The sequence below is a fragment of the Aphelocoma coerulescens genome, chromosome 2, assembly GCF_041296385.1.
Source record: "Aphelocoma coerulescens isolate FSJ_1873_10779 chromosome 2, UR_Acoe_1.0, whole genome shotgun sequence".
In the NCBI taxonomy this organism is placed as follows: domain Eukaryota; kingdom Metazoa; phylum Chordata; class Aves; order Passeriformes; family Corvidae; genus Aphelocoma; species Aphelocoma coerulescens.
This window is the reverse complement of record NC_091015.1, coordinates 15898987-15915942: the sequence shown is the minus strand read 5'-3', so window position 1 is coordinate 15915942 and position 16956 is coordinate 15898987. Positions and strand designations below refer to the sequence as shown.

Genomic DNA, 16956 nt, shown 5'->3' with positions numbered 1-16956 from the left:
ATATCCCCTATTAATGGAAAACCTCAAGCCAATTATGGGAGCTCTGACTGAAGCAAGAGAACCTATGCATATGAAGCTCAAAAAATAACACCTATGGAGATTTAACTTTAAAATGCTCTGTGATCAGTCTGTTAGGTATCGTAATTTCAAACATTTTTCAAAGTAAGTGTTAAAAATTGTTCAGCCTCTTACTTTTATAGTCTCTAACACTCCTGTAGTCTTGATTTAGGCTGGCCAGAAAGCTGTGTGTCTACTTCACACACGATAGTAAACAAGAACACTCAACACTGTTCTAAATCCTTCAGGACCAAGTACACGCACTCTATACAGGAGTGCTGGTAAGGCTGAGAGGAGAAGCCACCCCATGAAACTTCACAGGCCCTAAGTGAGATGTGAGAGAAACAAGCTCCCACCACAGTCAGTGGAATCACGATCAATCCCACCTCCAGAGCAAGACTGACAGGACTTTTTTCAAATGCCTCTTCTTGAACATGATCTCTGTCTACAGGTGCTTGTTTTCTTCTAATATACATGAATCCTGTTCTAAAAGTAACATTTTGCCATTTGCGACATTCAAATTAAGCATACTTACAAATATTATCAGCTTTGCATCGTGTCACAAACAATGGGTGTGCTATAATCAAAATGCAAAGATTTTACAGTTATTTCCATCCTGCTGCTAAGTAAGATATTCAAGTATTAAAATTTACAAATTTTCTGTAGTAGTTACTGAAGCATATCCATAGTCTTGCACAGACAAAAAAACCTGCAAATTGTTCCACCCCACAAGATCTTGTGAAGCTACTTTTGAAACAACTATAAAATCAAAGTGTTCTACTAGCCCAAATTCTACTAAAATCTTATTTTTGTAAATACAGACTACAACACCGAACTGCTTTTCACACAAATCCCACAAGCTAGAGCTATGAATGACCACATAGCTCCCTGTTGTGCAAGCTTGAACCTCTCCATGTTTTATGAACACCTAATATGCAATTAGCTGGGTTTTACAGCTAGATGTGAACCAAACTTCATCTGAAACCAACTAAGGTAGACAACCATCAAGGATTACTCTGGGGCATTTAATAAAATCCCTGACAGATTTATAAGTAGTTAAGGGGCAAAGAACAAAAAACCCATCCCAAGTTTAAAAAAGGCATAGAACAGACACCCAAGAAGTGGCCACGGTGCCTGACTCCTCCCCAGTAAAACAACAGACACTGACAGAGCAACTGGTGCACAAATTAAACCAAACAGTAGTCCATCCTTCACCCAAAGGAGAAAAAAGAAAATAGATACATCCATACTTAAAAACACACACATACATTGTGTAAAAGAACACTGTGATTTTAGGAAAACTTGCCTATTCATCTGTTAAGAAAACCACCACCACACACACAAACCAATCAACATTAAAGCATTTATTAATACTTCTTCGCTCATTCCTGAAAAGAAGGAAATTAAAAAAATAAATTATTAAAAAATAACTGTTTTGTCTACTTCTTGCATAAAACTCCAAGAATCTAGGATCTACTCAAGGCAACTGCCACAAGCTACACCTTATCACTCAAATCTCTCCTAACAAGCAAAATCATCTAAGGAGTAATAGATACTCTGCACAAGACTCATCTGTATGATGAATTAACTGTAGACATCTGATCCTCTGGCTAACAATCTTCTGAATGTTCTTGTTACAGAATCACCAGTACCTTGTTCCAGTTTAGCTTAATCCATTTTATCGATTTGGAGTGGGACACACTTGTACCCCAAGAGCTAGATGGAGTTGCACTCAATTCTTAAACAGGAATCCAAGATCCAGTCACCTGGGTTCAGACTACAGCTTGCTTCATTGTTTGAATGGACAATTCTTTAGGTATTTGAAGATGCCTAGTCTTCCTGGTCTGAAGAATTCCTAGTCCAAGGAAACCAATCTCTTGCATTCACCAAGAGCCAAAAACCTGCCAATCCTCTGCCTAAATTGTCCAAGGTCAATCTGACATACAGAGTACATCAAGTACACACAGAACTTGGGGTTCTTTATAAAACCCAAGCAGTTCACTGAGGACTGTTCATAGGAGAGCATCCAGGACAGGAAACAACACCACTGCATCCTGTGTGAGCCTAGCAGCACACTTACCCAGCAAACAGGAGGCTTAGAATCCACAGCCTCCTGCTGGAACAGAAATAAAAGACAGAAAGAGAAAACAAAACATAGGTTGCCTCATTTGCTGACTGTCAGTGGACTTAAAGGAAGGGGGAGAAAGTTCAGGCTTCAGATGAAGTTCAGATGGTTTCTAAAATTTGATTTATTGGGTAGCAAGAACTCAGTAGCTCAGTACAAGTACACTTAAAGCAGACAGAAATTAGGAGAAACTCCACCTCTCTATCATACCCCCTCATGCTCCAGTCTTCCCAAACCAGGACTTCACATCCACACCTTCTCTTTATTCCCTACCCTTGAAATTAAAGCCAACCCCCAATCCACTCACCTCCATTTCTGTAAGGTGATTAACAGAAACTGCATGTGGGGACGAGGTACCTGAGCTGCAGGGTAAGCACCACTGAAAAGAGACAGTAATGGGATGTGAATGGCTGCTGGCATAAGTGACTTCACTCACTGGTTCCTATAATCACTTCCACACGGAAAATTACTTCAACATACCACCCACAAGCAGTTTCTTTAGTAACTGCCAAACTCTCTACAGTTTACTTGCAAGGAGTCAACAGTCAAATGTTTTGAAAAAACTGTTGATCACTAGTGTTTTAAGTGCTGGGTACATATTCAAGAAGCATTGCTATAAAAGCAGGGAATCACCAGATACCTTGCAGTTACGTCCTGTTACTTGGAAACCAGATAGAGGTGCCTTTACATAAATTCAGGACTTTAGACCAATGCTCTAGATGCATTTCACTAAATCTTTGAATCAGGCACAGGTGGGAGGTTCGAAAACTGTTGTCTCCCCACATATGAAATAAGATACAAAACACCCAACACAGCAGTTTAGATTAGGAACCCAACTTTTGTCATTAATGCACTGCAGTAAAGCATCAGGTTGAAACTCAAGAGTCATGCAAATTTACTCTAAAAATTAAGTTAGGAATAAGTATGATACTTTAAACTTATGACTTGCCTTATTTAAGGTAAACTTTCTGTTTCAGGCCACCCCTGCCATCTGCAAATTATAATTTCTCTTCCAGCAATACTGTGCACCAACTTAGTTTGCCTATCTTCTGAACAAAGTGAAGTTGTTTAACAAAAGCTATTTATGTCAAGATTTATAGTGTCTGAAAAAGCAGTGAAAAAGGTTTATCACTTCAATAAAAGGGTTCATTTGGGTCAATGTAGAATATAATGGTAAGCATTACTGAGTAGCAACTCTACAGGCGCACAATGACTGCCACACTTCGGAGTTATTCTAAAAATAGGCAACCCCTAGAAATATATTATTTCTCTCCACCTTTAAGTGTGACTTTAAATGGAAATTTTAGATTGGGATCACTGAGTGGAATTCTAGCAACATTTCAACTTTTTTTGGAGAACTGGGAGGCTCCAGTGTGTGTGTAAATACTAGCCAAAAGTTACATTTTTCCCTTAGTTTTGTAAAAAAAGAAATTAAAGCATCTCCAGTTATTTAGTTTTGACACTGTAATAGTTACATAATAATGTCTGGAAGTAGATTTCTTCAAAGTCTCATAAGGCTTCTCTTAAAACTTCTTTAGTTTTATCAGCTTCAGTAGAACAAGAGGCATTATTTATGATTATTCTAAGGCAAACAAACCTGTAATTATTGTGTTAGACCAATACTAGAAATTAACTGTACTGTTCTCTATAAATGAGCTATGATACAAATTTTTTTTCAGACAGTTTCGAGTTCCATTGCAGCTAATAAGAAGCAGTTTACATTTGCAACTCCAAGTTCTTGCTCTTCAGTTAACACTTTTCCTGAGTCTTCCTATTTTGCTGTATATCAGTTACTACTACCAGTCTAAGGGAAGACAGAATGTCATAAAATGTCAAATAAACCACTCTTTTGCTACTAAAAATAGCAAAATTTTTGTGTTTCACTTCAACATAAACAAGGTGGTCCTGAGTGCTGCAGTACTACTACAGCAGCACCCCTGAGATGATGTTATTTTATCACCTCAGCATTACCCACTAGAAATTCCCCAGAGGGAAGCCCCTGCAAGTGCCATACAAGTAAACTGTGATTACCTCAGTCACACTCATCCCTGATGTAGCATGGCAACCAGAAGAACATAAAATTTGCATCCTATTACTGATGAAGAGCTATTACCAAAACTATTCACATCTCCATACCCTCTATGCATGCACCTGAGAGACACACCATTATCAAGTACGGAGATTACAACTAGACTTCTTTTGATTTAATTAATTGGTATTGAATGAAGATTTGACAACAAGACACAGCTTAAAAAGTTACTGCTGTAACATGTGAAGGAGCATGACAAAATGCACATGCATGTACACATGCACAAACAGAGAGGTTCAGTAAAAATAAAAAACAGCATTAAATTGAAATTTATGCCATGCTGTTATGTCATCCCTGATCTCTAAGTTCTGTTTTAATGTCCTCTGTAAGAATGTCTGATAGCTGCAAACCACTTTCCTTCTTTCACCTTTCATTTGTATTTATTTCACATCATTCCAGGATGTTCACTATTCTCTACAATCTTATTACAATTATTTAAAAGATCAGTATTGAGCTAAAAGGCACTAAAAAGGTTTCCAAAAATTGTATTACTGGCTTTTAGCCAGGACTATCTTCTTTGGTCTTGTATTTACCTCACTATTTTTAACAGGACCCCAGTGGTTTTTTCAGGACTTCTAGTCACTACTGACAAATTTTCACAGCCCCAAATGAATTACTGGTCCAAGCATTCATGGTGTAGCTGTCTGTGCACTTGCACCAAAGCTTTCACTGCAGCACATCTCCTTTCTGAACAAGGCTTTGGAGAATAGCTTCAAAAGATGCAGAAACCACATACAGTGTTAAATTTTAAGCTTCCATGCCCTGCATTAGTCCTGATTTCTCACCTTATCCCTCTATTATTCAAATAGACAATTATTGTAAACAGGGGTTGTCTTTGTGCATGCAGCAGACAGAACTCCAAGCTCCTACAGGAAGCTAAATAGCTCATTTCTACTTGGTCCCAACAATAAAGCCTAAGCATTCAGAGAGTGAAAAGAAGTAGCATCTGATTGACTTGTATCCACTCGTTTTCAAAGAATAATTTACCAGTAGACATCTGAAGTCAACCAATAAAACGTCTTTTTTTTAAGTCTTGAAGCATCATAATGTCAAAACTGACAGTGTTACATTTGACTCAACTACCTATTTTGCTAAGTTTTATAGTGTTCAATTAAGTACATTTTTTTAAGCAAAACAGCAACTTTATTTAATCTATTTTCTAGTGCATTTGAAAAGAATGTAACATACAGAAAGACTCGAAGAAAATCCCTCTCTACTTATACTGTGGCTGTAAGGTTCCGTGGCTGACCACGTTTCTCACCTAGTGGAATTTTAGCACTGGAGAGTCCAAACATTTGACTGTTTCACGTTACATTGGTTTTCAGATCTGGTGAATGCTTTAAGCTTCCCACTTCCTTCTTCAGGACATTAAGTAAAGTTCTAGAGCTATCCAAAATCTTCATGTAAGCAGCTTCAGTTTCAGCGAGTATTTTATCAAGCTCATTCCGTGAAGCCACCTTTTGGGCCAGGTTTTCACATACACATTCCAACTGTTCACTGAGAACTTGAATTTCATGCTGGAGTTTATTCTTTTCCTCTTCTGCTTGCCGGATTTGTTTGTTCAGTTCTTCTTTTTGCATACATAAATCTTCAATGCATTTCACTAGTTCATTATTGTAACCCTGAAGAACAGCTCCCTGCTGAGTCATCCTGCACTCACTCCCTGAAGTCCCCTTTCAGCAACGGCCTTCTGCACTCCAATTAAAGGAGAACAAACAAACAAAGAAACAAAAAAAAATTGTAAGAGTGTTAACATGAATAATGCTTCACTAGCACAGATGGAGCCACGGGGCAAGGTTCTCTATTTAAGGTTAACATGCCCACCCCGAGATGTGTCACATCTCTTCCCTTTTCAGGAGGGGGACAAGGCAAAATTTGGCATCTGCTCTTAAACCTTTACTGAAAACTGCTGGCTCCTATGACACGGTCATGGCAATGGTATCAAAGTATTCATGATATGTTTTACAATACTTTTATACAATCCTGAATATAGGATGCTTTGTACCTCAAACTTCAAGGGCCTGGTCAGAAAAGAGCAAGAATTACATTATCACAGAATTCTTAGGGTTGGAAGGGACGTCTAGAGATCACCCAGTCCAACCCCCTGGCAAAGCAGGGTCACCTAGAGCAGGTGATACAGGAACGCATCTAAGTGGGCTCTGAATGTCTCCACAGAAGCACACTTCACGCCCTTCCCGGGCAGCCTATTCCAGTGCTTCTCCACCCTCAACACGAGGAAGTTCTTCCTCATGCTGAGGTGAAACTTCTTGTGTTTTAGTTTATAGCCATCGCTCCTCGTCCTGTCACCGGGCACCACCCTGAGGGACTCAGCAGGCACTGACAACAGCGGAGAACCTTCCCGACATACCGAGCACCCGGAGCTCCCCAAACACTGGGGTGACCTGGAACGCCTGTGCTGGAGCCACGACGAGCCCCTCGCCCGCCGCTCACACCACCCCCCGGGGACACACCGGGGCCAAGGCCTGACCCGCGCGGCCGCCGCCCCAGGGACATTTTAACACCCTCCTCGCCGCCGAGCGCGGCCCTGCGGAACACGCGCCGCGCACAAAATGGCTCCTGCCTGTACATCGAGTGCCCGGGCGGAAGGGGAGGAGGGGGTAGGTAAGAGGAGACCTTCCCATTCGTATCTCCCACCCGCCCCGCAATTCCCTCTGTTGCCCCCACCTGCCTGGCAGGATCGCAGCTCGGGATCGCACCGAGGGAGCAGCTCTGCCACCGAGGCCACGCTGCCCTCGGCCAACCGGCCCCGTGCGCCCGCCAACGGCCGCGCCGGCCCGTGAGGGGTCACGGAAACACCCGAGCTCTTCCGAACGCGGCACCGCCCTGACGGCCGTGCGGAAACGTCTCTCCGGAAAACCGCGATGTTTTCCGAAGACAGGTAGCGGTCGGGAGAGTGGGCCGAGGCGGGAGGAGCAGGGAGGGCTGAGCGTTACGGAAGCAGCCGATGTTTGCCGAAGAGAGGGACTGAAGGGCGTCGGGCTCGGCGGAGGTAGCCGATGTTTGCCGAAGGGAGGGACTGAGGGGCGTCGGGCTCGGCGGAGGCAGCCGATGTTTACCGAAGGCAGAGTCGCCCGAGAGCAAAGGGGACAGAGGGGACGGAGCGCGTCGGAAAGAGCCGGAAAGAGCCGACGTTGACCGAGCGCGGCGTCGCCTGAGTTCCCCGGATGTAGTTGGAGCGGCGGCGGCGGGCGCGGCGGGGGGAGGCGGTGGCCGAGTCGGTGCTCCCGGTGTGTCTCAGCGCGCGCGGGGCCGAGCTGCCGGCGTCTCCCCTCTCGAGGCGATGGGCCCGTGAGCGCCGCTCCAGCCGAGCTGCCCGAGCCGCCCCCTTCCCCCGCCCCTGCCCCCGGAGCGCTGCCGCCCCCGCCTCCCCCCTCGGCGCCTGTGGCCCGGCCGCGGCCGTGCCCTCCTCGTCCCCTCACCCTCACACACACAGGCCGGGCATTGATGGTAATGTATGCGAGGAAACAGCAGAGACTCAGTGATGGGTAAATTCACCCCCCTGGCCCTGTGGGGCCGCCCCCCCCCCCCTCCGCCATGTTCGGCCCGGCCGCGGGGCCGGTAACGGGCGCTCGCTAACGCCTCTCTCTCTTTCTTTCGCTCTCTCCTCAGCTGTCACGACCGCAGGGGGGACTCGCAGCCCTACCAGGTACCGCCGGGCCGGGAGGAGGAGCAGGGGAGGCGGGGGGGAGCTACTCCAGCGGAGGCTCCGGCGGCCGCCGCAGGCCGCGGTGCCGCGGCCGCCCCGGTCCGGCCCCTGGCGGCGCTCTGGACCCGGGGCCGCGGGGCGGGGAGGCGGCGGCGGCACTGGCGCGGGGAACGGGGCCCCGATGCTCGGCCGAGGCCTACGGAGCCGGGGCGAGCAGGAGCGGCCTAGTGCGACCCGTGCGGGGCTCAGGCCTGGGAGTCGGGGAGGGTGCGAGGGGCGGGAGAGGGAGCCGGGGTCAGCCACGGTGGAGTGGAGAGCCAGGGACGGTGAATGTTTTTTTTCTAAAAACAAAAGGAGTCTTGTTCTTCCACGCCCCCACCCCCTCCCCAAAGTCCTTTATTCTCCCCAAAACTGCTGCTGTGGGCTGTAACCTGAGCGGGGCACGGGTTTAGACCCTGACCAACTTAGAGTTGTGATTGAAGCTTAATTTCTGCAGTTGCCAGCTGCTAGGCATGTTCAGAAACAATCAAATCCTTGAGCTACTGACAACAGCCTCAGTTTCTGTAAGGTGGATAGTGTGCTTCTTTGCTGTGTCTACTGAAAAAACCCTATTGTCGAGGTTTGAGTCTGTGGAAAGCTGTATGTTGTGATACTGCTCTCCATAGGCCCTGAATTGAACTGTTCTACTGCATTTCCGTGTATTTGAATCACTGAAGTGCAGTACAGCAGTCCAAGGCACCTGTCACTGACAGTTCACGTAAATGTAAACACTTGCCTTCAGGAGTTCACACTGCAAAACCAAGCAGGTCAGAGTGAGGCAGAACATGTAATTTCTGGTAACGACTTCAAAATGAATTGTCACATTACACATTTTGGCCCCCTAGAATTCTTTTTTTTTTAATTACATCTGTGACAAGGATGTTAGTACTGAAAAAAACATCACCGAGGTGCAAGGTAATGGTGAAATGGAATGGTTTTTACTAGAGTATGGAGGACATATTCAAGGTTTACACTGAATCAGTGTAACTTTAAGTTTGTATTCCTAATAACAAATGGAGACTTACTCTTCTCCCAGAGGTGTGGAAGAACTGTGGCCCATTTACTGCAGAAAGTGTGTAGTCCATCAGTGAAAAGATAGAGAAATTAGGTTCTTCTTAACAGCAAGTGTTACATTGGATATAATAGTGGGAGAAAGTGGTTTGAGTTCTAATTACAGAACTTGTTGCTTTAATGTAGTTAATTAAAACTGGAAAGATTAATGCTGATTTTTTTTTTTAATAGGGAATTAAAATTAATTAACTTTTAAAAGTACTTTCGAAAAAAGAAAAAAATCCCCAAATTTTATTTCTAATGGGAATGCCTGTTTTCTTGTGATCTTTTGCAGGCTCTTAAGTACTCATCCAAGAGTCACCCCAGTGGTGGTGATCACCGTCATGACAAGATGCGAGACACCACAGATCCTTCACCGCCAAATAAAATGCTGCGGCGCTCTGACAGCCCTGAAAACAAATACGGTGACAACACAGGGCACAGTAAAGCAAAAAGTGTGCATACTCACAGAGTTAGAGAGAGGGATGGTGGTGAGTTATCTTTAACAAACTTTTACTTAAGCAATCACTAATTTCTCATTAAAGTTAGGCGTTATCACTCAGGTGATGTCTTGCACTAAATGTGCCTTGTACTCTGCTAGGGAGACTGCAATGAACCCAAAATGGGAATTTAATTGGAAGCAATCATTTAGGCACTGTAAAACCTATTAATTTTCTGATTTTACAGGTATGCTAGTTTTCCTTGTAGTCTTAAAGATTAAATAAACCTTTTTTTTTTTTAAGTAGTATGTCTCATTTATTTTAAGACATACTGCAACATTTGATAACATGAAATAGTTTTCTGGATTTTTCATTACCAATAAATATTGGCTGTTTTGGATCCATTTTAATAACTTCGTGTATTGTGGTGCTGTACTGTGTAGGTACATTCTCTGTAGACTAAACCCCATCAGAAATGATAAAAGCTTCTTTGTATTTAGCTGCTATGTAGAACTCTTAATAATTAGAAAATGATAATGAAAGGTAGCACATACTAGAGCCTTTCTTGACAGGAGCTTTAAGAAGTGTGTTCACAGTCAAGTCAGCCTACTGCGTTTTTACCCGTTTATAGACAGTAGTAATATCTCCAGTATTTTTTAACTGATCTTTGTATCCCTGCTTCCTAGGAAAAGAATAGGATTTTCCAGGTAATAAACAGTGTTAAGATAACAAACAGCCAGAGTTTAGAAAATGGCAGTTACTGTCTGAATTTGGAAAGGTGTTTTTTTGTTTTCTTAATTGGTCTTTGTGTCAAGTTACAAAGTGAAGTATTCAAGTAGAGAATTTGGAGCTTTAACTCAGTGCTTCTTTGTTCTGTATAAAGCTAACAAATTCTGATGTACATATACATTTATTGCTGCACTAGTTTTACTAGATATAATAGGTATAGTAAAATAAAGGAAGTATCTTTCAAGTGCGTTTTTAGGAAATACTAGTTCCACCCCACAAATGTGTTCATGGTACCCAGTTGTTCTTATAAATCCTATTTGTTTTTCCTTCTTTGACTTAATGCAAAGGCTCTGTAGACCACTGGTAATGTCATACAAGTGTGTAGATGGATTAAAGAACAGGCCTCTTTGTTAGTACACTGATTTTGATTGTATCTGATCACAATTGAAAGTGTAGTAATCTCAGAATTAAATGCATGTGCAATGCCCATATGCTGCTATTCTGTGCTACTTCTCAGGATACAGAGATGTCCTCTTTTATTTCCTGTTCACCTGTCCAAAGATACTAGTCCTACATACTCTTGCAATTCTACTTGCTTTTGCTGCAGTCGGTGATTTTTTTCTGCTTCAACTGAGCTGCATTTAGTGGAATTATGCATATATGAAAACATCTGGAGAATGAGGCTCTATGTGGGGAGTACATTTACTTATTTTTGTGTTGGAAGTGTTGTAATATAGGAAAGACATTCTAAAGTTCTTACAGAATCCAGCTGGATTTAATAGTTGGGGAATGGTCTGAAGCATGTATGCATACAGTAAGGATGAAGGAAAATGAATTATTTGTAGTCTTGTAAATGGAAGGAACACCATCCCACTGTACCTTCTCCTGGTTAAGACAGTGGAAAGTTTCATTTATTCTGATCTGAAAGCAGGTGTTTGCACATCATGTGTTAACAGACTGGAAGAAGGAAGCAGTCTTCAACAGTCTGAGGGAAATTACTAATTTTAAAAGTAGAACATTTGTATTGTTAATGTAAATAAGTCATTTTTTTTCCTGTGTGTGTGTCCTAAGTAAGGTTAGTTTGGCCACAGTTTCACCTTAGTTAAATACATTCAGAACAACCAAAGTTATGTTAGATCCTGTGTACTGTACATAGTAAACCAAAGCTAAGCAGATGTGGGCAGAAGGATATCAATTTGTCTTTGATGTACTGAATATTTCTGTCAGTATGAATTGAAGGTAGGTGTTAGAATATGGGTGAAATGCTGTAGTATAATGGACATTTGCATATTGCTAATATGCAAAAGACAAAATAATTTACCATGTTCTCTGTCTATTGAATTACACTGGAGGGCTGCTATTGCCATAGTATTCCCTTAGTTTTGCAATTAGAGACATACAGGGGAAAAAAGAAATTGCTAAAGTGCTAACATTTTTCATCTAAGCCTTAATATGACTGAAGAGTATTAATTGGCTTTGATACTACTGTAATTGTCTGTCTTGTTTTCTTTTTACATTCTTCAGAGAGGAGGAAAGAAGTTGGGTGGGTTTTTTTTTTTAATTGCTGTGCATTATTTTAAAATTGGTGCTGCTCGATTTGAAACTGCTACAGGTGTTACAGCCTTCCTGTGATCTACCTGAACTTAACAAAGCCAATCTCATTAAAAAATCTCTAGTATTTATTTTCCAAAACTGAATTAAAGTCCCAAACAAACAATCTCTTCTCTCATACCTCAGAAAACAAAATAGGACGTAAATCTGGAGTATTACTGCTGAACATATCCAATTTAACCTGATCTCTCAATGTATAGAAAGAACTCCTATACATCTCTTAGTAATTTTAGCTCTGAAGTGAAACAGGAAGTTTCAGTGGTGTAGCACGCTGATTTAGTCATGACTGGTTCATGTCTTTGTGGTAAATGCAGAATGTCATTTAAATGTCATTTCAAGATGTAAGTGTACATATTTAAAATACAAGGGCAGGAATTGACTGAAAATTAATTACTCAAAAATGGTAGAACCACCTCCTGTTAATATCTTTAGTATGTGTATAAAGGTATTTTTTGTAACAGCTTATTTTTGTAATATTCATGGCAGAATCTTTTGTAGAATTGTAATCCATGGTAAGAAATTCAATTAAGGTTTTAAAATGTGTTACGGGTAAGCCCTCCGTACTGATACAGTGCAAACAAAGCATTTTTCAAAGTTGCTTACTGCATGGTTTCTGTGGAAAGAGACTGTGTACAGAGACAGTCGTTCTCTGGAGAGAGACTTCCAAATTTACCTTGGACTAAACATGATGGAGTAATTGCAAGTTTTTGTCACATCCCTGGTTTCCTAAGAGTACTTGTACATTCAGCATATAAAAAAACTGCCTTAACTTTGTTCTTGCTTTCAGATCCCTGTGCATGGGGGAATTCTCTGTGTGCAAGTGTTTAAAACATAATGAACAGCTTCCCCCCCTCAGTGCATCTCTTGTTTTTAGGTCAGCTGCTATAGGCAAGTGTGGGGTTTGAAGAGATTAGGGGGTCTTATGAGACCAACTCGAGTGTGAAGTTTCTTAACAGTAACAAATAGGGACTTAAAGCCAGCATTGTTTATGGGGAATAGAACTATGAAGGGCCTTGTAGATTTGGAAAAATGTTTCCATTAAAGAAAAAGGGAAATACAAAGATTTGAGCGCTCTCATGCTTGAGGATGGAAGGCTGTTGTAGGTCTTTTTAAATGCATGAATGACATGATACTGGTGTACAAGAAAGAAAACAAAGAGGACAGATAAGTAGGGTAGCTTTGGGAATAATGAAAGGGAGATATATAGATATATATAATTTAAGAGCAAAAATGCGAGATGCAACCCCTGGTAAAAAAATGGTGAAGGGATACTTACTTAACTGTATGGAGCAGAATGACCCACTAAGATACACAGTAGAACTTTATACAGAAAAGGTTAGTTCAGTTAAGGCACCTGTACTCAGTTGTTTCTTACTCTGAAGAAAATACTGCATGTTTCACTACATTTACATTTAAGAGACTTTGAGACTTTGTGTGCTTCATGCCATGAGCTTACTGAATTGCTTAAAATAACTGGAGAGTGTAAATGTACATAGCATGAAATCTTTTGCTGAATTGTGTGCTATTTGTGTGCTATTGTGCAGTGTAGACTGTTTTAATGAAATTTGATTATAACTTGTGATATTTAAATTCCAAAGTATAACTGAAGCTTTGTGACTGTTTCTTTTGCACGTGGTTTGTTTTTTTTTTTTAATTGGCAATTAAGAACACTTGTCAGTGACCACTGTTACTGACTAATACAGTTCTGGAATTAAAAATCCTACTGCTATTAGAGGCTGAATGAAATAATTTAAATAATGAGTTCCTATTTTTACCAAAGTGGTGGTGGGAGCTTCTGTGATTCTGTGTTGGCTTTCTTTATTTTCACTGGTTCCTGAAGGAGTTCAGAGTCCTCATAGCAAAAGGACAGCAAACAGTCCTAAACAGAGAACTGTGTTAGGTTCCTGTTCTAGCAGCCCTGGAAGTGGAGGGGAACTGCTGATTAAATTAGTGTGAATCAGTGAATCATTGACCAATGAAATAAACAGTGAGTGGGGAGGGGTGTTGGGGCAGCTGCAAGAGAATTGGAGATGCTCGGGCAATGGGCCTTGCAAAGAGGAAATTGCAGGATAGGTGGAAGGAGGCGTGTCTGAGAGTAATGGACATAGCGAAGGGTTCAGGAAGAAGCTGGAGTAGATTCTATCTGTGCAGGTAGTATTGACTGCTGTTAATGTTAAAGCAATTATTCATTACCATGAAAACCATTTCCTCGCTGTAATTGTACGGTCAAAGCTGGGATGAGAGAAGTCTGATCACAAAGGAGAGTGAGCTCTCCATGAAACATGCTTTGAATACCCTCCAACAGCCAAGTGTAGATTTAGTGATTTACTTCACTATTCCTTGAATGTTAGCTTTTTGGGTGGCTTTAAAGGAGGTAGGAGTTGGTGGCTGGTTTGTGTTTTAAGAAAAATAGAATTGCTTCCAGGATCATTCACCTTTTAGAAGCTTTTCTCTGGATTTAAAACAAAAAATCAGGAAAAGTTTCTGTTTTCTGATATTTATATAAGCTTTTTTTTTTAAGTGTTACTAGTTCTACTGCCTTCAGACAGGGTTTTAATTTTAAGCTTGCTTTCAAGTTTAGCACTTCTAGATAGAAAGTAGCTTTCCATTTACTCAGTGGATTTGGCAATATTTTTGAGGTGAGTTTTTGCTGGATCAGTTGTATAACCATTTTTTTGTATTACTCTGTTGTGAGGATCTCTAGTAGAAAAGAAATTGAAAAGTATGTGCTCATAGAATCACAGTAACAGATATGAATTGTGTTTGTACTCTTTAAATTTAGAGGTTTAGAATATTAATACTGAAAATTGCTTTTGAAAAGTACCTGCAAAGCTTGCTTTTAAGTAGCACAGAATGGATGATACAAACCCCTACTTTTATATTATTGATGTTAGGTAAGAATTGTGATATTAATATGATGGTATTAAATGCTAAGTCTTTATTCATGTAGGTGGATGGAGTCGTCTGTTTCTCTTAATGAAGTTCAAGTATCTGGTGGAGGTTGCTAGGGTAAAGATGTATTAGTGGGAGACTTGATCTGAAATGGAGGCTGCATCAAATGTTAATAAGCATTGCTGTTTGTTTGTAACCTGTTGATGCAGCTGCTTTCCAAACTCTATTGCTATAAGGACTTTGACATTGGGAATTTTTTCTTACTGTTTTTACATTCTTTTATTTGTGAGAGTGTAGAATTCTGTTCTGTAAATAGGTCCTCTGAAGGTTTCCATTTATAGTTGTTGTGTTTAAGCAAATGTATATCTTAGTTTTAAGAATTCATTGGATTGTAATTGTAATATGTTCAAGTCAGTCTGCCCGCTAGACCTGGTAGGGTTTTGTATGTAAGCATATTTTATGTTTTGGGAAAGAGAAAATAACTAACTGTATACAAAATTTGGTGAATTTGCTTGTCTTTGGTACATAAGCTAATCATAAGGGAATGATTTTTGCTTAGCATCATGCTTTAATGTATGCTATTTGCCTCTGACTTTACAGAAAATGAATATACAGTTTACTAACCTTGTACTTTTGGGTTGCTTTTCTGAAGATGAAGTAATGAAAACTATTAGTTTCTGATGAGCTGCCTGCTACTAGGCTGTAGTCAAGATAGCAATTTGTAAATTACGTAGTAGTTTTTTACTGGGATTGCTCTGCATTCCCAAATGGCCCCTGATTAGAATTATTCCTTAACCATGTTTTGGGACATGGCTGCTTTCTAAGAAAAAAACCTGTTTATTGACAGTTTACATTTGTTTTCCTGACCATTTCTACCTATTCACTGTAAAGTATCCAGTAAGCCAAGTATCACTGAAACTGTGCAGAACTTGGAAGAGAATGCTCTGCCTTTGTTTTGGCTGAGAGGGGAGGTGATGCTGTAATAATGTTACTGTGAATAATAGTAATTTAATGGCACCCAACTTGCAGTGGTAACTGCATTTGTTTACAAAGTCAGGCTTTTATGCAATTTCATAGGCATTTTCAGGGAAAAACCTCTTGCTGTACAGAGATCATTCCCTATGTTACTCTTCACTAAGAAAAAAAATGGTACTGGCAACAAAAGGCAGTTCTTAACACTAAGGCTTACATTTTGTCAGTAGTTTGTTGTAGTGTAAAAATGAATCCTTTCTGGAAGTAAATGTAGCACTTAAGAAGAAGAAGCGTTTCTTTATATTCATCGTAAGATAACAACAGTGTTTCTGTTTTCCCTTGTATTATAAAAGGGTCACCAGACTTTATTGTACTTCACTGCAGGTGTTCCCTGCTGTAACTTCAGTATTAGAAGATTCTGTTTCCCTGAAGACCTTTAACAGACTTCCTAACTTACAAAAATAAAGCTACCCTAAAGAGTATCTAAGTCCATTACCTGTTCCTTTATCCCAGTGATATTTGCTAGTAGTATAAGAATGCTTTTAATATCTGTGTTTTTACTGTTCTACTCTGTTCTGCAGGTTTGCTTTCCTACTAAACTAGTGTGGGTTTCCATTTGATAGCATTAGCCTTAGCATTAGCCTTATCATACAGGGAGTTCATGTCTGGATTTTGTCATGAACCTGTATCCCTTTAGTACTTCAGTCTGTTAGAGAAATACTTCCATGGCGCTTGTGGGTTACCAAACTTTTCCTGAACATTTTACCGCTTTTCTGAAATCAGAGCTTTCTGCCTGCATCTGTATGTACAGGGAGTAATCTCAGAATTATACCGTGGGTTAAAATTTGTATTTATTGACATTTTTGTCAGAAGTGTTGTTTTGTGAAATTGTATTTTGAAATTCATTAATCTGTAGTAAGTGGAAGGTCTATGGCAATGAATATTTAGGGAACAAAATTGGGTCAATATCTGAAGTGTAAGCTTCTAAAACAAATTGCTCATCCTATAAACTTAAACACTTTCTAAATTATTCAAAGACATCTCTTGAATGTGATATTCACCTATCTTCCTACTGTGGAAATTTTAAACAGAAACTGAAATAGCCTGGAATTCTCTTACATAAACTTTTGCACCCCTTCTTTTCCTCTTGGGCAGTGTTTCCCTTTTTCTTACTGCTTTCATGCTTGTGAAGTGAGATGCATGTTCTAAGGCACAAATTGTACTTGCCTGTTGACTGGAAGTAGACTCAGGGAATACCATTCAAGAATAATCACAGAATGGGTCA

General features: G+C 40.8%; 2 protein-coding genes across 3 annotated transcripts in view; one reads left to right on the top strand and one right to left on the bottom strand.

The window, feature by feature from the left end:
* Positions 1-5575: 5575 nt before the first annotated feature.
* On the bottom strand, positions 5576-5920 carry LOC138106077 (microtubule nucleation factor SSNA1-like). Its single transcript, XM_069006086.1, has one exon. It carries the CDS (start codon positions 5918-5920, stop codon positions 5576-5578), a length of 345 nt encoding a protein of 114 aa, XP_068862187.1.
* Positions 5921-6962: 1042 nt separating this feature from the next.
* The window catches only part of WAC (WW domain containing adaptor with coiled-coil), a 58343-nt gene continuing 48349 nt past the window's right edge, over positions 6963-16956 (top strand). The window contains exons 1-3 of one of the 2 annotated variants that reach the window (XM_069006567.1): positions 6963-7739; positions 7902-7938; positions 9323-9518. In XM_069006567.1, the coding sequence (XP_068862668.1) occupies positions 9380-9518 (139 nt within the window). In that variant the 5' untranslated portion in view covers positions 6963-7739; positions 7902-7938; positions 9323-9379. Of the gene's footprint in view, positions 7778-7901; positions 7939-9322; positions 9519-16956 lie in introns of both variants that reach the window. The other variant, XM_069006566.1, reaches the window with a different exon arrangement.